We start from the raw sequence: 19,163 nt of genomic DNA on the forward strand, positions 1-19,163 counted from the left end.
TGAGTTTGGATAGAACGGGAGATGGAGACAGAGGAAAGATGGGCAGGTGAATAAAAAAAGGGATTTTAATCAGAGTTTGGGATTTTTTTTTTTCTTCTTCTTATTTATATATATACACACACACGCAGAAAGAGGAGGGAAGAGAAAAGCGGCAACACGGTGCGAGTTACAGTCCCGCTGAACCGCTTCCAGTCCCAGGGCCACGGGGATGGGCTCCAGTGGGGGACAAAGATCTGACACCTCCAGCTGACGATGCTGCGGGGCTCAGAGGCTGCGGTCCATCTCAGGGATGGGGAAACTGAGGCAGGGAGCGCTGGGGCGGCATGCGGCTCCCTGGGCACAGCCGGGCGCCCGGTCTGGAAATCGGTACCCCGGGCCGGATTCAGATGCCTTGGCATCATGGTTTGGGGTTCGTAATGGTGCTGGGGCGGTGGGGACAGTCGGGGGAGCGGTCACACGCTGCCACCTTCTCCTGGGTGAACCCACGTAGCGGTGTGCAGGATGGGGCCCGTAATTCTTGCCGCGCAACGCCCGTTGACACGTCGCTAATTCTTCCTAATTGATTTTTCACACTGGCGGGAGGGAGACGGTGACATCCAACAACAGAGCCCTGATGTCGCGGCTTTCTCCTCCATGAAAGGGGCCGGCACCCTCCCCCCAGAGCCGACATACTTCTCCCTGGCCTGGGTAGCCATGGTGAGACGTTGCCCCAATCCTTTCACCGCTGTGCCGCCGTGCCGCTGGAGGCTGGCGATGCTCCGCGCCGCCCGTGCCAGCCCGCTCGTGGCAGCTATTTTTGGGCACGCAGGCAAGCCGGCAGGAAAAATTAAAATAGCAAAAGCCCCCTAGGGCCGTATCCTGCCCTGGTTCCTTGGCGGAGGGGCTGCACCCACGCTTCGTGCCGTCCCAGCACGTGTGAACCGGCAGCGGGTTCTGGATTCAGCGTTTCTGGGCTATTTTGGCAGTGGGGGAGGCGTGCGCACGGCGCGGAGCGAGCAGGGGAAGCTGGCGGGGAGATGGGGAAAGGCCTGATCCTGCTCGCTTCTGGGGAGCCTCCCTCAACGGCAGGCAGGCGCAGAAAAGGGGAGTAGCGTAAGGATGCTGTGCAGCAGAATCCATTCCGTGGGACTTGGAGGGCTCCTCACGGCGCCGCTGGCTGGGATTTTACACCCATTCTGTTGAAATCTGGGGATTTCTTTTTTAGTGCGTTTTACATTTTGGCCCCAAACCTCTCAAGATTGGCGCTTCTCCGCAGCACAACAACTTTTCTTAAATTAGCCGCTCGGGCGGCGGACGGGGGGTCCAGATCCCTCCCCGCGTGGCAGGGATGCGGCTGCTGCGCCCCGTCCCCGCGGCGTGGCTGGTGGATGTGGAACCTGCATCCCGGCGTGGTCCCTGGGTGGGTGCCCACCCCAGGCAGCGCAGTGCTTGAGCACTGGCTCAGCTCATCCCGTTCGTAGGCTGGTGAGGCTGCGCAGAGCTCCGGGGAACAGGTGGGTGCCCTGGAGCATCAAAAAGATGCTGGGCACCCACCCCAAGGGACCTCCCCTACTGCAAACACCTCCGTCTCCACACTCGTGAGCTGGATCCGGCCTCTGTGACCTGCAGGGACGAGCGTGGCCTCAGCCAGTCCATCCCCACCAGCAAACCCCCAATATTGCAGGGTTTTTTGCGGATGAAATACAGATGGGATGTACAGGAGCCCACGGTCCCCGCTGCCTCCAAGGGTAACCGAGACCCCCCCGCGCCGGCTCAAGGCTTGCTCTCGGGCGAGGAAGAGGAGGCCGGGAGCGCGGGCGCCTCCGTACGGCACCGTCCCCACCTGCAGAGCGGTGGCAGGGTATGGCCCTCTCTAAGTATACGCCATTGAAATGTGCACATTTCCTAAAAGCAATATGGAACAGCTAAATATACTGCTCACAAATCTGTTTACACTAATAATGGCTGGGAGCCTGCCATCCATATGACTGCAAGGAACCATTGATTCAACATAAATTAACAGAAAATTACTTGCGAGAGGGAGAAACTCTCGGCATTTTATATCTAATTTTTTTTCCCCCTTGTCTTTCTTCCCCCCCCCCCCTCCTCCAGGGAAGGGGGAAACGCGGAGACATTGGCACCTCCGCTACTGACAGCCATGGCTGTGTTTGGGCAGCGGCTCCGCTCTTTCCTCGCCGGCCCCTTTCCCCATCCGCAGCGGTGGGGACCGGGATACCCAGCGAGCCGGGATTTTCCAACCCAGCGTCGGGGACTCGAGCTGCCGCCAGGGCTAAATGAACACAATATTTACCCGTTTTCCAAGGAACAGCAATGGAGATGGAAGGGTCCGAGTCATTATTTTGGCGCGGGCAGATTGCTAACTTGTTTAAATTTAAAAAAAAAAGGGGGGGGGGGGAGAAGAAAAAAACCCACCAGAATTGGCAGCTCCTCGTGTATTAGTCGAAATGCTGCAGACTTGGCTCCCGCTCACCTCCGCAACATAATGTTAAATGGCATCAAGACAGTATATCAGTCATTTACATATGTTGCTTATAGACGCCAAACTTATTAACACAATAAAACTGCTGCTAAGAAGCTTTCCTGCCTATTTTTCTCCTGGAGAATGTCAGTGTTGGAAGCACCTAGCCGCCTCGTATGGAAACACCCGGGGTTGCCTTTCATATGGCACCCGGGAAAATAAATACATGAATCACCCAGGGTCCCCCTCCGACCACTTCCAAAGCAAAGCAGGAGGAAGATTCTTTGATTCAGTGTTGTGCATCGGAGGAGACCGCCAGCACCCAGCCCACCCAGCAGCACCCTGTGAGCCCCGGCTTCCCCCCGAGGCACGCCGCCTCCCCGGACCGGCACCCGGGCGGGATGGGACGGCTTCACCCCAGGTCTGGCTTTAAACCCCCTTGCTTCGCGCTGTCCCCAACTCCCTGCCCTCACAGCCGAGGTCTGGAAACACTGGCAGGGGGACCCTGGCTGACTCCTATATTTATTTTCCTGGGTGCCATATGAAAAGCAACCCCGGGTGTTTCCATATGAGGTGGCTAGGTGCTTCCAACACTGATGCTCTCCGCACGGAAAAGGAAGCAGGAAAGTTTTTAGCAGCAGTTTTATTGTGTTAATAAGTTTGGCGTCTATAAGCAACATATGTAAGTGGCTGATACACCGTCTTGATGCCATTTAACAGTATGTTGCGGAGGTGAGGGGGAGCCAAGTCTGCCGATCTCCCCTAGTATAATGCTGCGTGGTCCCTGCGTGGTTTTGGGGGGACTCTCCCAGCAGCTGAGCGGGGACAGCCCCTCTCCCCGTGGTTTCTTTGCCCCTGCAACAGTGCAATCTTGCAGGGGATCTTGCTTTCTTAGCTGCTGGAGCAAAGCTGGCACGAGCCTGGGGGGGTCCGACGTGGGGGTCACGCTCTGGTGCCATCCAAGGGAGCACCCAAAGCCTCCCCGGGGCTGGAGGCGTAATTTCCTGTGTTGAAATTTCCCGAGCTCTCCTAGAAAGACATTTTTGCTGCAACGATGACCCCGCCATGCATAGAAAAGCATCTCTAAGGGCAACATCCTATAGCCCTGGAGGGAGGTATGCAGTGAGACATTAGCTGGGAGGCCAGTCTTCACCCCCAAAATGAGTGGGGAGGGCTGGCGGAACCCAAACACTGCGGCTGAGCTCTTCTTCGTGCTGTCAGTGGTATAAACCCTCAAAAACATCCCCAGGAATCACAGTGCTAGAGCATGGAGCTCCTGGCCTCGGCATCCTGAGGAGGGTTAAAGGCTGCTATCAGGGATGAGGGAGAGATCCGCTCCTGGCCTGGGGCACAGCGATGCCACGCGCCCACTGCTGCTGCCACCCCAGGGACCAGGATGACAAACCAGGGTCAGCGGTTTGGGTTTGCTCCCAGCACCTGGAGAGGGCTGGACTGCACCCCTCACTATGGAGAAAGGCTTGGGGACCCCCACAGCTCTGCCCCCTGATGCTGTACCTGCTGTCACCCCAGCAGGTCCCCAAGGAGGAACCACGTCCCCTGCCCGCGTGGCGGGTGATGCCATCCGCAGAGCCGTGCGTGCTGCCGGTGCCTGCAGCATCAGCGCTGCTCTGACAAGTCGTGTCACGAGCAGGCGATGCAGATGCTGCCCCAAACCTGCATGTTTCAGTGCTGCTGCCCTCTGTGGGCCCCGGTGTGGGTGAGCTGGCTCATCACCCCACTCACCCGTGGGCAAACAGGGGATGTGGGGTCCCCAAGATCAGGCACAAGGTCAGGGGAAAGGTCCCCAAGTGCCCAACCTCTGCACATCGCTTTCAACTAATGAGTTGCAATGACTTTCCCCAAAACGGCGGTCCTGCGGGACCACCTTGCCAAGCAGAAATGACTGGAGCGATCTCTGTCTCAGGCACAGGGGCTGCCCACCCACAGCTGAGACGTGCTTGCACAGCAGTGGCTTCGTGCAGCCTCAACGCTCGGACGGGCATTGCCACCAACGGCCGAGGGTGCCACAGCTTTCTGAAAGGCTTTATCAGGGCTACAGGCACCTGCATGATCATCTCGAGATGTTTCAAGGCTTGGAGATGATCCTTTCAGGAGCTAGAGGTTTCAATGTCTACAAGGAGCTGGGTGCAAAATCCTGCTTGCTTTGCAAGTGCAAGCCACCAAAGCCACGGCTGTGTCCACATCGAACGGCCTTCAGGATCTCCCACCTCGGAGACCTCACCCAACGCAGGAGCAGCGGGAGCCTCGGCACGACGAGGGCCCGGGGAAATCTTTTCTCACCAGCTTGTGTGTGGCTTTGCACAAACCTTTTGGCTTTTGTGCCTTTCCCACCTCACCTCCCAGTCTGAGTACGTCGGAAGCCCACCGGGACCCGTCACACCAGAGCCCATGCCTGTGCAGGGTTTCTGTACCAACATAGCAGTCAGGCCACGCTGGAGAGGCGAGGGTGGATGCAGCCCCCATGGAAAAGCCAGTGTGACCATTGCGTAGGTGGGTGAGGACCCAGCCACATCTTCCCTTGCTGGACTGACCTCTTCCAGCCCATTGCTATGTGATCTGGGTAGCTTCCCGTTCCCGGGTTCGGTGGTGGGATCCTCTCTCAGTATCAGCCTGACTCCATAGACTAAAGCTATCTCCCATCCATCCATGCCAATGTACATATCTACCACCATCCCCACCGTTCCCATGTCATCTCCATCCATCCACCCACCCACCCACCATTGATGCACCGGTTGACAAAACCACCTTAAAAAAAGGGAGACTGAGGGAGGTGAGATGAATAACCTGCTGAAGCCCACCGGGTTGTGCAGGGACAGCTTATTCCAATCCAGAATATCCCTGAACCAAGTGAAATAAAAAAAAAAAATAAAAGCCAATGAAGCAGGAAAGGGGGAGCAGCCCGGGACAGGCAGGCTCTGGACCTCCTCATCCCCCCAACCCAAAATACAGCCCCATTCCTCCCTTCTTCACTTTGGGGCCGCAGTTGAAGGATGCCGAGAAGAAATCCGGGCAGGGCAAGGAGCTGTGCCCATGGGAAGAGCAGGTGGGAGAGGTTAGGAGGAAATGATCCAGCACTTTGAAGTCTGGTCAACTTTTAACATCCCGGCAAGCTGCGCCCGTGGCCACGCTCCGGGGCCCGGGGCCTGATTTTCCACATTCTGCCCTTTGATGCTGGAGGCCGATGTGTTACAGATTAATGAGGCGGGGGGACGGACTGCACCTGCCGGCAGTGTGCCGGATCCGGCCCCGGCAAAGCCTGCCTGCTCCCGCCGGGGCTGCTGCGGAGGGAGGAAAGGGTGCAGGCAGGGATTTGAGTCCAGGCAGGCGAGCGGCGACCGGGGCTGGGGGATGCGGGTGGACGGGGATGGACCCACTGCCCGTCTGCCCATCCCCAGGCATCCCCGGAGCTGACCCTCTACCCCCAACCCCAAGGCCGGTTTTTGGTGCCTGTCCTGTCCCCCTCTCCCTCTCCTTCGTTCCTCTTTCGTTTGCTCCTTGGAAAATCCTCACTGTTGTATTTTAACAGGCATCAGATCCCCCCTTTCCCCCCACCAGCGCCCCCTAATCCCGGTGCAGCACCCCCCTGCCCAGCCCTGCCTGCCCACCGCCGCTGCCGGCCGCATCCCTCCGCTGCGCTGGCACGCTCTGCGGCTCTTTCGTTAAAAAAGAAAATGTCTCTCTCCTCCACCCAGAGCTCCTCCTGGCCAGAAATCCAGCGGGAAGGCAGGCTGCTCCCGGATCACCTCCTCCTGGGGATGCAGGGGCTAAAGTTTTCCTCTGAATAAGCCGGGGACACCGGGGGCCAGAGCAAGGCACCCACCTGGGGGGTCTGCGTTTTATTCTTGTGAGGGATAAAGATCCTGCCTGAATTATCCTGGAGGTGGGAGCAGGCCTGGGAGCGGCAGGGGGAAAAAAGAAATGTAAAGATAAATTTGGGTTTCTCTCCTGGTTTCAGCGCAGCAGCTTCCCAGCTCCCAGCGAGCCCCGGCTCCCTCCAAGAGCGTCCAGGGAGCCTCGCCTGGACACCGAGCCGGGACTGAAAACCACCGGGGCGAACGGGGGGGGGGGGGGGAAATCAGCTTAAAGGTTTATAATTTTCCGAGAGGGCGATTTATCCCCCAAACCAAAGCAGCTCCCCCCAAAAAAGGTTCCTGCGGAGATGGGGCGCAGAGGGGAGATGCTGCCGGCGGGGATTCCAGCCAGCGCCCGGCCGGCTTTTTCTTTTTCCCCCGCAGAAGATGCTGAAAGCCGGCGAGATCCGCACGAAACGAAATCCCGGCCCCGCGCAGCGCTCCGCGGCCCGCGGCTCTGCCACCGCCCGGTCCCAACGGGCGGCTGCGGGAGAGCAGGGGCGGAGGGTCCGCACCCCCGCCTCGCCGAGCCCCGGCCGGCCCCGGGGGTAAAGAAAACGGCGAGGGGAAAAAAAAAAAATAAATTAAATTGGATTGAATTGATTTAAATTAAATTCCACAAATGGTCCGGAGCCGGGCACAGCTTCCGCGTCTGAGCCGAGCGCTGTCCCCGCATCCCCCTTCCCTTCCCTTCCCTTCCCTTCCCTTCCCTTCCCTTCCCTTCCCTTCCCTTCCCTTCCCTTCCCTTCCCTTCCCTTCCCTTCCCTTCCCTTCCCTTCCCTTCCCTTCCCTTCCCTTCCCCTTCCCCTTCCCCTTCCCCTTCCCCTTCCCCTTCCCCTTCCCCATCCCTCCGCGGGTGCGCCCCGCTCCGCGCCCGGGTGCCCTCTCCGCCAGCCGGCTGACCCAGCCCCGCTTCTTTATGTCCATTTTTTTTAATATAAACATATATTTAAAATTTAGATTAATTTTTTCTCTCTCTCTTTCGGAAATAACAGCGCTTTGGCGACGCGCTCTCCCCATTTTGAGGCTTCATTTCTGTGGGGTTTCGTGTATTTTTTTTCTCCCCCCCCCCCCCTTCTTCCCCGCAGCCTCCTGCGGGAGTGTATCCGCGGAAAGCCCGCGGGCGCGCAGCAGCGCTCTCCTCTCCGCGGGGGGAAGGATCCGCGGGTGCCCGCGCGGAGTATTTCAATCCAGCCAAGTGGAAAATAGACTTTCAACCCCCTTTGTGCGGGAGGGGAGGGCTGGCCCCCGCCTCCGCGGGCCGACAAAACTCAGAGCAGAGCCAAACTGCGGAGTGAACTCGGGACCGGCCCGCGCAGGGGCTGCGCGCCCCGCGCATCCCCCCCGCGCCGGGGAAAAACCGGCCAAAATCGCGAGTTATTGGGGTTGGTTTTTTTTTTTAATTTTTTTGGTTTTTATTCCCAGCGCAGGGTCGGACCCGTGGGAAGAGCGGGCTTTTGTCCGGGGGGGGGAAGGTCCTGCCTCTGGAAGGGGGGGTAGGCGGAGGGGAGCGGAGGTTGCGCGGGAGGCGGGGAGCCGCGGTGGGGCGCGGGGGAGGGCTTCACCTCCCCTCCCTCCCTCCTCCCTCCCTCCCGCCCGCCCGCCCGGCCGGCGGCTCCCCGAGCCGCGGAGTTACAAACCGCCGCTGCGGATATTTTTTTTTTCATTATTATTTAAAAAGCGAAAAAAAAAAAAAAAAGAAGAAAAAAGGGGGGGGAGGAGGATTTTTTTTAAAAATAATTTTTTTCTTTTTTTTTTCTTTTTTTTTTTTTAAAGAAGAAGGAAAAAAAAAAAAAAACCCGCAGCCGGAGCCCCTCTCCCACAACTTCGCGGCGCGCCTGCGGGAGCGGCTCCAGTCCAGTTTTTCGGGCGCTCTCTGCCTCCCCCTGCCTCCCCTCTGCCTCCCCCCTGCCTCCCCCTGCCCGCCCGGCCCCGGCCCCGGCCCGAGCAGGTGAGGCCGCCCCCTCCCCCGGGCCCCGCCAGGTACCGGCCGTATTTGTACCGGCTGCCCGGGGCTTGCGGGTGCGTGGGCACCCGCGGGTGGGCGGCGGGGCGTGTGCGTGCGTGTGTGTGTGTGTGTGTGTGTGTGTGCGCGCTGCCCAGGGGGAGGTTTCTTGCACACGCACGCACACACACACACACACACACACGCGCGCACCCGGAGGAACAGCCCCGCTCCGGCCCCCCCCCCCCCCCCCTCCCGGCTCAAACCATGTTCCAGCCGTCCGCGAAGCGCTGCTTCACCATCGAGTCTCTGGTGGGCAAGGACACCCACCTCGGCCCCGAGGAGCCCCCGCGCCCCGCCGCCCTCGGCTACCCCGGCCCCGCCGCCGCCGCCGACGCCTTCGCCCCCGGCTTCCAGGGCGCCGCCGCCGCCGCCGCCGCCGGCCGGGCCCTCTACGGCAGCGCCGAGCTCGTCTTCCCCGAGGCCGTGGGGCACCCGGCGCTGCCCGTCGGGCCCCACCAGCTGGGGGGCTCGGCGCTGCCGCACCCCCACTCTTTCTTCGGGCCGCAACACCGCGACCCGCTCAACTTCTACCCCTGGGTGCTGCGGAACCGCTTCTTCGGGCACCGCTTCCAAGGTGAGCCGCGGGCGACGCCGACCGGCTCCCGGTCCTGCCGGGGCGCGGAGGAGAGGGCGCGGAGCGAGGGCCGCCGGCTGCCCTGCCCGGCACCGGGCGGCCGCGTCCCCCCCCCCGCGGCACCGGGGCCCGTTAACCGGGTAGGCCGGGGGAGACCCGGAGGCAAAACCTGTTGCTGCGGTGCCTGCACGCACGGCCGGTGCTCCGGGCGTTTGCACGCCGGTGCCGAGTGCATTTACACACCGGTGCCGAGTGCCTTTGCACGCCCGGTGCCGGAGTGCGTTTGCACGCCCCGGTGCTCAGTGCCTTTGCACGCCCGGTGCCGGAGTGCGTTTGCACGCCCCGGTGCCGATGCGGTTGCACGCCCGGTGCTCAGTGCGGTTGCACGCCCGGTGCGCTCCCGCAGCCGCAGCCCTGGAGCCGGCGTGCCGCTGCCCCGCGGCCCCGCTGCCGCTGCCGGTGCCGGTGCCGTGCCCGGGCAGAGCCGCCGCCCGCGGGCGGGGGGCGGGCGGGGGGGGGGGCCGGGGCAGCCCCGCGGCGGCTCCGCCTCGGCCGCTGCGGCCGGAGCGGGGTCCCGGCCGGGCACCGCGGGGCTCCCGGGGACGGGACCGGCGCTGCCGCCTCCCTGCGCGGCCCGGCGGCTGGCGGAGCGGAGAGTTTGGGTTTCTTCTTCTCGGGAACGAAGGGAAAGATTGCGGTGGATCTCGGCTGCACAGCGAGATTTTGTTTGATTTTATAGCTTTTCTCTCCTTTCTCTCTCTCTTTCTCTCTCTTTCTCTCTCTCTCTCTCTTTTCCTTTCTTTTTCTTTATTTTTTTTCTTTCCTTTATCTTTCTTCTCTTTCTCTCCTTTTTTGTCTCTCCCCTTCTTATTTTCCTCATTCTTTTTCTTTCTCTGTGTTCCTTTCCTTTCCTTTCCTTTCCTTTCCTTTCCTTTCCTTTCCTTTCCTTTCCTTTCCTTTCCTTTCCTTTCCTTTCCTTTCCTTTCCTCTCCTTTCCTCTCCTTTCCTCTCCTTTCCTCTCCTTTCCTCTCCTTTCCTCTCCTTTCCTCTCCTTTCCTCTCCTTTCCTCTCCTTTCCTCTCCTTTCCCCCTCCTTTCCCTCTCCTCTCCGTCCCCTCCCCGTCCCCTCCTGTCCCCGCCGCGATGCCCCGGGGGGTCCCGGGGGCCGGGCCGGGCCGGGCCGGGCCGGAGGAGCCCAGATTAGGGTTATCTGCTCGGCACCAACCCCTCGCCTGGCTCCGGGCTACGGCGGCTCCGCCGGGGATTGCGGCCGCTGCCGGGGGCGCCCGGGGGCACCGGCCCGCCGGGACACGGCTCCGACCCGGCCCCCGCCGCCCCGACCGGCCGCCCCGGCCCCGGCCCCGGCCCCGGCCCGACAGCGGCTCCGGGGGGTCCCCGCTCGGCCCCGCTCCCGCCCGGAGCCCGCAGCCAGCCCGCTGCCGCCTCGGGTCCCCTGCCTGCGCCGCTCCTGCCCTTCACCTGCCTGCCGCTGCCCTTCCCTCCCTTCTTGCCGTCCTGCCTTTTCTTTCTTTCTTCATTTTTCTTTTTTTTTTCTTTCTTTCGTTTCTTTCTACCTTTTCTTTCTCTCTTTTCTTTCCTTCTTTATTTCTTTTTATTTTTCTTTTCTTTCTTTCGTTTCTATCTTTTCTTCCTTTCTTTCCTTCTTTCTTTCTTTTTCTTTCTTGCTTTCCCACTTTCCTTCTCTCTTTCTTTCCTTCTCCCTTTCACTCTTTCTTTTCCCTCTTGTCTTCCTTTCTATCTTCTTTTTCTTTTTCTTTCTTTCTCGCTTCTCCCTTTCTGTCTCTTTTTTCCCTGTCATTTTCTTAGGCTGCCTCTCTCTCCTCTTTTTTATCTTCTTTTTCTCTCTTTCTGTTTTTCTCTGCCTCCCCCCCTTCTCTCTTTCTTTCCCCTTCCTCCTGCTCTCCCCATCCATCCCTTCTCCCTCCCTTTCTTTCTCCCTCCTTTCCCTTCCCCTCCCGTTGCCCCTGTGTCCAGCCCCACCATGGGACCAAGGGCAGCCGGGGAGGGAGCACGGCCACAGCACCGCGGTGCCTGGGGGGGATGAACACTGCAAGCTTGGCTCGGGGAAGGTGCCCAGGGCCCCCCAGTACCCCTTATCTGTCCTCCCTGGTCTCCCCAATGTCCCCCCTGGGTCCACAGAGGGGAAGCTGCGGGGCTTGGGGGTGCTGGGGGTGCTGGCGCGGGACCCTGACTCCGCTCTCTGTCCGCAGGGAGCGAGGTGTCCCAGGAGAGCCTGCTCCTCCACGGCCCCTTCGCCCGGAAACCCAAGCGCATCCGCACCGCCTTCTCGCCGTCGCAGCTCCTGCGGCTGGAGCGGGCCTTCGAGAAGAACCACTACGTGGTGGGCGCCGAGCGCAAGCAGCTGGCCAGCAGCCTCAGCCTCTCCGAGACCCAGGTACCCGCCCGCCCACCCCACAGCCGTCAGTCCCACCGTCCGTCTGTCCGTCCGTCCGTCCGTCCGCCGGTGGGAGCAGCTCGGCATCGGGCGGCGGAGACGGCTCCGACCCCGTGCAGGGCTGGGGCTGCGCTTTGCAAAATCCCAGCCGGGTTTGCCCAGGAATCCCGCGCGGAAACGGTTGCCGAACCGTGTGGATTCACGTGGGCTCGGGGTTGGTTTTTTTTTTGCCGCAGCGTTTGGTCGTTACGGTCGTCCCCGGCAGGGCTGGAGGCTGGGAATGCAGGTCTCGCGTCGTGCCGCTCTCCGGAGCGGTTTTCTGGTGTTATTTCTTGCTTGCTTGGGGTGTTTTTCCTGAGAGCAATATATGGTTTTAAAAATCCAGTTAAAAAAGGAGCAGCAGCGTGATACCCTTCCCTGGAGAGCTGCAAAAACGCCCTTCAGTTGTGCTGCTGCTGTGCTGTACACAAACACCGCGGTGCCCGAAAGTCAGGATAGGTGCAAAGATGGGTGCCTGCCGAAGGGCATTTGTGTCAGCTGCAACTTTCTGATTTTTCGAAAAGACATTTCACAGGCGTTTAGAAATGATGGGACCCAGGAGGACCGTAGGGGTGAAAGGAAACGGAGAAGCGTACGGTGCTGGGGGAAAACAGGGGAGTCGGGGCTGAGCATCTCTGTGCGTGTCCAAGCCCGGTGTCCTGGCGAGCAGCTATTCCCAAATGTTCCGGGCGAAGGTACGCTATTTCCCATCATATTCAGTAACTGAGTCGATGGAGAAAGTTTTCTCCAAATTCTGGCTAGGTAGTTTGGCCTATATTCTGAATTAATTTAATTTTTATCCTTTAATTCAATTGGAAAATAAAGCTGGAGCCGTGGGTGTTCCCGGTACCCGCCTGGCTCATCCTTGCCGAGGCTCTGCCAAGCAAAACCTCCAAATACATCTCTGCAAGAGGGAAGTTACCGGGAGGAAAATGTCACTGTCACGGGGACAGCGGGAAACCGCAGGTGCGGATATCGGGGAGGATGGACCGAGCCCACAAAATCCAGAGGCCGTTTGTATCCTGATGCTCTCCCGACCCCCCCAGCCCCGCGGCTCGCAGGGCACGGCAGTAGCTGGCACCCCAGCTCGGGTCCTTTCCTTGCTGCTTCCGTCACCTCTCCGGGCTGAAAATGATGTTAAAGGGAAAAAAAAAAATAAAACAAAACCCAAAGGTCAAAGAACAAACAACAACTTGCCCGGGCGGAAAGGGCAGCTGCAGGATGCCCGAGGGAGAGCTCAGCGAGTCCCTCGGATTTTGCATCTTTGCCCCGAGCCTAAGTGCAATAACGCAATTTATTGGGGAAAAAGCAGAGGCATCCGTCCCTAAATCCGGGTGGAGATTTAAAAATGGAAAGAGGCGATATAGATTTTTTTTTTTTTTTTTTTTTAATGCACTGCAGTGTATTTTGTAGTACGGTATTTCCATGTTTTTGGAAAGCTGCTGCAGCCGCTCGGCGCAGGGTAATTCATCACCTGCGGGCAGGGAGCGAGTGCGGCGTTCACGGGGCCGGGGCCGGCTCCCATCCTTCCCGCAGCCCCACGGCTCCGGCCGGGGAAAGAGCATCAGGCTCAGGGCCAGCGGCGGCAGCGGTTGGCAGGGGGGCCCGCGGGGCGGCGGGGACGACTTTTTTCCCTTTCGGCTTTGTGGCTTTAGAAAAATAATCTTTTTTTAAAAAAATCTTCTTTTAATTACCTGGAGGGAAATAACCCCAGCGTGCAGAAGGATGCGATAAGGGCTGGGCATCAAAATACCGGGAGTGGCAGGGTGGGAGAGCCAGCCTGATCGGTGGCTGTGCCAAAAGCAGGCATCATCATCATCATCATCATCATCATCATCATCATTATTATTATTATTATAATATATCCAGTGATGAATCCTACGCACATGCAAACCTCCTGTGGAAAACCACCCCCCGTCCTCCGTGACACGCATCCCCGGTGTGACGCCGGGCGGCACAGGCATGTTTTCACCCCGGGGCAGATACCCAGCCCCACGTCCAAACCCACGGGTGGGTGGGTTTTATTATTTTCGGGTGGGTTTAGCCGCTCCGAGAAGGGGCTGGCGGTTATGGCCGTGCCTGGCCCTATTTCCCAGCTGCTTTGCCCCCTGGAAAAGGGAGCTTTGCCCTTTGGGCTGTGCCTGCTCCGGGTCCCCCCCAGCCGGGGAGCAACACCTGGAGCAGCTCAGGGGGAAGGTGAAAAGGGTACAGGTACCTGCCCAGCGTCAGGAAATGCCTTGGGATATAAGGTGGGGAAGGGTGTGGAGGTGTTTAACCCCTTCCCATCCTTTCTCCTACCAAGGAGCTGCATTAGTCTGGGATAAGACAGGCCCGTGCAACAACAACAACAACAACAACAAAAAAAGGGAATGGGAGAAAATCCAGCAGCAGCACAGGGTCCCAAAGCGAACGCAAGCGTTCAGTAAGTGGGATGAGGCTGGAGTACGTGTAGGGAGGGCTCGGCGGGGGGACGCGGGGGGACGCGGGGTGGCCTGTGCAAGAGGAGCCGTCCGTGGGGTTTGTGCGTGACGGAATGACGCGGGGGGGGACACACACACGGTGTGTGTGAGCCGGTCGGCGTGCCACGGGGGTGCCAGGCAGCGTGGGTGCACCGGGGCTGGCGTGCCGGGGGTGGGATGCCTGTGCCGGGTAGGTGGGGAGCGGGGAGGAGGTGGGGGTACCACGCTGCGCGCTGTGGTCGTGCCGGGCTGGGCGACTCTATCCCAACCGAAACCAGGACAGCGACACAGGCGGTCACACCGCTGTGCCCATCGCTGGTGGCAGCAGGTCGCTTCACCGCCCAGGGGAGTGCGCTGGGCTGGGAAATAGCTTCCCCGGGTTAATTTTGCACGACGCAGCCCGGATCTCCCAGCAGAGCCTCTCCATCCCCGGCGGCACGTGGTGCTAACCCCACTCGGGGTCTCAAATCTGCCTTCCCAAAGCAAAGGCCTCACCCTGGCTCCTGCCAGCAGGAGGTTTGGGGTGATTATGGAGGTGCCGAATATCCCAGCATCCCTTCCTGGTTTTGGGGAGATTATGGAGACGCCGTATATCCCAGCATCCCCTCCCGGCATCGTGCGTGCAGGGATGGAGGCACAGCAGCCCCGGCCGGTGGGTCAGGGCCGGCTGGGCATCGCAGACGCTCTGGTGGGAGCGGTAATAATTAACCGAGCGAATGCCTGGGAGTCACAGGAGGAGAAAGATGCGCGTCCCAGATACAGCCGGAGAGCGGCCAGCGCTGCGAAGCTGGGTGTACCGGGTACCCTGCACTCTGCCGGGGCCGAGCCTCCTGGGACTGGCGGTGGTCCCCCACTGAGGACCTTCCCCAAAAACAAACTCTTAAAAGTTTTGGGGCATTTTTAGAAGAAAAGTGGTGGCTGGGACTGCAGGCGTAGGTGAGGGTGCAGCGCTGACGCCTGGGGAGCTCCGCTGCCCCTCGAGGTGGTAGCGCATTCGGGTGACAGCATGGCACAAGCGGTGTCACTGTGTCTGGCCCCAAGTGACAGCAAGGCTGGTCTCTCTCGGTCACCACCCAGACCCGTCCCCATGCCCTCAGCCTTCGGCAGGGTTTGGGTCACAGGGCCATTGTCCAGGGGAGCCGCACACGAAGCCACCGGCTTTTAATTGTCCCCAACTTGGTGATGGCAACGTCACCTTTTGGGCAGAGCTGCTTCTCTGGGTGCTGTCGGCATCCCCGAAGCAGAGCGTGATTTCCTGGTGGACGCGATGGCCCGCAGGGCGTTGCACGGGTGGGAGCGCATTGCGTGTGCAGGCAAAGCAGTGGTCGGGAGCCGTGTATAGAAGCAGGACCGGGATGCAGGAGCCGTCCAGGGACCGTCCCCATCCCGCAGCAGGAGCGTGGGGACGGTGGTGACCCTGGAAGGCAGGGCCAGCCCCGAGGAGCAGCCGGGCAGGAACCCCATGAGCATCATACTGGTCGGATGCACAAACCCCCGGCATGACAACGGTTAATGCAGCGAGGGTTTGGGAAGGGATAAAACCCCCTGAGCTTGGGGGTTTAAACCAATTACTCTTGGAGTCAGGATGAGGCATCGTAGGGGGCAGCTTATCCCCCAGTTGCCCACTGTGAGGTTCTCACACTTCTCTCATTGTGGCTTCTGGCCTGTTGGAGCGAGGGATACGGTATCGGAGGGGTCAGGGAGCCCGTCCAGGCCGGAAACATCCCCATTCCCGCAGCCGAAACAGTTGGGAAACGCAGGGGAGCCTCATCCCGCAGGAGACAGCCGTACCCCGGTGGGTTTCTCTGAGCTGAACCGAGCTGGGGAGGAAAGGCTTTACATGCGGGAGCCGCTTCACACCCACCCCTGATTTCCACAGAGCCTCACTCAAGCATCTTAATTGCTTTATGCCTTAGTTTCCCCTTCTATAATTTAGGGATAAGGCAACTTCCCTGCTCCCAGAGGGCTGAGAGCTTTAATTAAAGTTTGCAAAGTGCTTTGCAGTCGTTGAATGAAAGGCGCCAGCTCAGTATTGTTCCAGAAATGCCCCAAAGCTAGGAAAGCAAATGGTTTGAGTCCAGGGCAGGGGGGGTTATAATATATACCGGTGCCATAAAGCAGCTGTTTCAATAGACTAAGCATGCCTTAAAGTCAAGGGCTCGTCCTGCGCTGGCTGCGCGGCACCCTGCAAGGGTTTTGCTCACCTGGGGAATGCAGCGAGGTGTGAACGCTGGCCTTCGCCTCGCTGCGAAAGGCTCCAGAGCAGAAAGCAAGCGTTGCCTGCAATTAATGCTGAAGGAGAAGGGGGGGAAGGGGGTGACGGTCCCGGGTGATGAGGTGCGGCAGCGGCTGCCGGAGGGGCTGCGGGCACCGCACCACCTGCAAGTGGGTAAATGCTTCAGCCCGGCCTGTGCTGGGCTGGCAGCGGCAGCCGAGCAGCGGCACCTAGTGTCCTGCGGGGCCTGGGAAGCTGGGCAGCATCCCGCACCCCTGCCTGCAGCATCCCGCACCCCTGCCTGCAGCATCCCGCACCCCTGCCTGCAGCATTCTGCATCCCTGCCTGCAGCATCCCGCACCCCTGCCTGCAGCATTCTGCATCCCTGCCTGCAGCATCCTGCATCCCTGGCTGTAGTATCCTGCACCACTGCCTGCAGCATCCCGCATCCCCAGGTGCAGCATCCCGCATCCCCAGGTGCAGCATCCCACATCCCCGGCTGCATCATCCCGCACTGCTGCCTCTGGCATCCTGCATCCCTCGCTGCAGCATCCCGCATCCCTGGCTGCACGGCATCCTGCATCGCCAGCCACATGGGTGCCCGCAGCATCCCACACCACCGACCATGTGGGTGCTTTCAGCATCCCAAACCGACCGCCGTGTCCGTGCTGCCGTGTCCAAGCCCCCGCCACAGGCTGTGCTCCCAGCGCTGGCATCGAGGGTGTGCGGGGTCGGAGAAGGATGCTCGGGGCCTCGGGCAGGCGAGGAGGGTGTTATCTCCAAGGATGGAGACCCCGCTGCCTCTCCGGGCTCCCGGGACAGTGTTTGACCACCATCATGGTGGAAGAGGTTTCCTGAAACCTAAAAGTGGTAAATTAACGATCTATAATTGTAATTACAATCTATCTATAATTAGCTACCTGGTTATATCCAGCCCAGCCCAAGCCTAATGATGCCACCCTGGCCCTGGGACACAGATCCCCGCTGGAGGTGTGGGGATGGCTCTGTGTGTCATCCCACGTGGTCGCTGGAGCCACGGCCGCCGGGCCCATGGCATCCTGACACCAGTGACCGAATGAAACGGTGCCGGGTTTGGCTGCTCCCGCCGCGCTGTGCCGATCGGGGCGCAGCCCAGACACCAGGGTGATGGGCACCGGGTTGTGGCGCTGTAAGGAGGGTCCCGCTGTAAGTTGCTGGCCCCGTGTCTGAGGTGTGATTGAGTGTCCTTCACCCACCTTGGGTTTCTCCAAGGCCGGGACGTGCAGCAAAGCGGAGCTGGCAGGCGGCAGCACCCTGCAACCAGCTGTTTGTCCCCCCTGCCCGTCCCACCTTGTCGCAGACAGAAGGGAAACCGAGGCAGGGCAGGGTGGCCGTGGGAGCGTTCCTGGAGGGACAGGGACTTCTTTTTTGCTGATCTCCGAGGAAAGCTGAGCTTGCTGCCTGGTTGCAGCACCATCCCTCGCCGGGGCCGGCTGTGCCGGGACCCCCATGAGCGCCCGTCTCTCCCTCTCCCCCAGGTGAAAGTGTGGTTCCAGAACAGGAGGACGAAATACAAACGGCAGAAGCTGGAGGAGGAAGGACCCGACTCGGATCAGAAGAAGAAAGGTTCCCACCACATCAACCGATGGCGCCTCGCCACCAAGCAGTCGAGCGGAGAAGACATCGACGTCACCTCCAACGACTAAGGCAGGGACAGGCTCCTGGTGCAGCCACCATGGAGAGGAACCCGGGGGAGGAAGGGGGGACACAGGCGGCATCACCAAACGAACTCTAGGGACGTCGCCGAAGCCACCACCGCCGCCCGCTGCCTTTCCTCCGGGGCGCCCGGCCTGACCGGGGACCCGCACCCCGTCCCCCCCCGCCGCCCGGGGTGTCCCTCGGAGGTGCTTTTCGGGAAGCTCCCGCCACCGAGCCGAGGAGGAAGAGGAGGCTGCCAGGGCGCCCGCGGCCCCGGGACGCGACCGCGCATCCTCCTCTGCGCTGGAAGCCGTCCGTCAGCCATGAGATCAAATAAAAACGTCCTACCTAGAAGCTCAATGTACCCAACCCCTTTTTCATTTTCCTTTTTATTTTTTGCCTTTTTTTTTTCTTGCCTCCCTCCTTTTCTCCGTTGTTTGTTTGGGGTTGTTTTTTTTTTTTTACAGTTTTATTTTAATTTATTCTTTTATTTTTTGTGCCTGTGTGCGTGCGTTCCCTGTCGTAGGTAGTCAGCAGCTGTAGTGTGTGTTACTGCGTGGTAATAAAAAGCAAAATGCGCTGGAAATCTGTCTGGTTGCCTCTGTGGAGTGGGGGGACAAGGGGACCGTCCCCTTCTCCCATAGCCGGTCGAACGGCCACGAGGATGCCGGTGTTCTCTTGCATGGGGGGGGGACATGACTGGGTGTCACCAGGGAGGGATGGGTCCCATGGGAGCGATGGAGCCAGGAGAGCTTGGTGGTCCCATCGTCGTGGGCGCTGGGGGGGATGAGGATGGCCGTGAGGATGGGGGTGTCCCTCGGGGGTCCCCAGTGGAGTGGGGCCACCGCTGGGACGGCCGCAGGTATGAGAGGTATGCGGCGGCTTCGGGGCCGGCAGCTTCACACCTGCGCCGGGGATTGAATGTCGGGGAGAGGCAGGATCCAAACGGCTCTGCTTCCCTCCCGCTCCCCCGGGAACACCCCCGAGACACCGGGTGCCAGGGGCTGGCGAAGGGACCCCCCCCCGACCCCCCCCAGCAGTGAGGGACTTGGGCAGGGGGTCTCGAGGGACGAAGGTTGGGCGTCCTTCCCATGTCTCGCTGAAGTCTGGGGGGAAAGAACACTTCTACCAATTATATATAAATACATATATAAAAAAATATACACACAAATATAATAATTACATATAAAATATACCATATATACACACATATACACACACATTGTACACATACATATATATCCATGCACACAATATATACACATATATTTACTGTGTGTATATATATTGTATAATGTATATTTTATATATTATTATATATATTTTAATAGCATATATACACAATATATACACATATTTGTGTATATAATGTGTATATGTATTGTATTTTATAATGTGTATCATATATAACTACATATTTTATATTTAAATATTATATATTGTATT

General features: G+C 59.5%; 1 protein-coding gene across 1 annotated transcript; it reads left to right on the forward strand.

Moving 5' to 3' along the window:
* Positions 1–8,542: 8,542 nt before the first annotated feature.
* On the forward strand, positions 8,543–18,303 carry EMX1 (empty spiracles homeobox 1). The gene is made up of 3 exons (XM_076337551.1): positions 8,543–8,912; positions 11,143–11,327; positions 17,558–18,303. The coding sequence occupies exons 1-3, from the start codon at positions 8,543–8,545 to the stop codon at positions 17,723–17,725; spliced, it is 723 nt and encodes a 240-aa protein (XP_076193666.1). The 3' UTR covers positions 17,726–18,303.
* The last annotated feature ends 860 nt before the right edge of the window (positions 18,304–19,163 follow it).

This window comes from Aptenodytes patagonicus, chromosome 4 (assembly GCF_965638725.1).
Source record: "Aptenodytes patagonicus chromosome 4, bAptPat1.pri.cur, whole genome shotgun sequence".
Lineage (NCBI taxonomy): Eukaryota > Metazoa > Chordata > Aves > Sphenisciformes > Spheniscidae > Aptenodytes > Aptenodytes patagonicus.

Excerpts from the sequence above, each read along its gene's own strand:
- EMX1 (XM_076337551.1), top strand. The coding sequence starts at position 8,543 with ATGTTCCAGCCGTCCGCGAAGCGCTGCTTCACCATCGAGTCTCTGGTG. Across the intron at positions 8,913-11,142 it reads CTTCGGGCACCGCTTCCAAG|GGAGCGAGGTGTCCCAGGAG; the intron begins GTGAGCCGCGGG and ends CTCTGTCCGCAG. Across the intron at positions 11,328-17,557 it reads TCAGCCTCTCCGAGACCCAG|GTGAAAGTGTGGTTCCAGAA; the intron begins GTACCCGCCCGC and ends CCTCTCCCCCAG.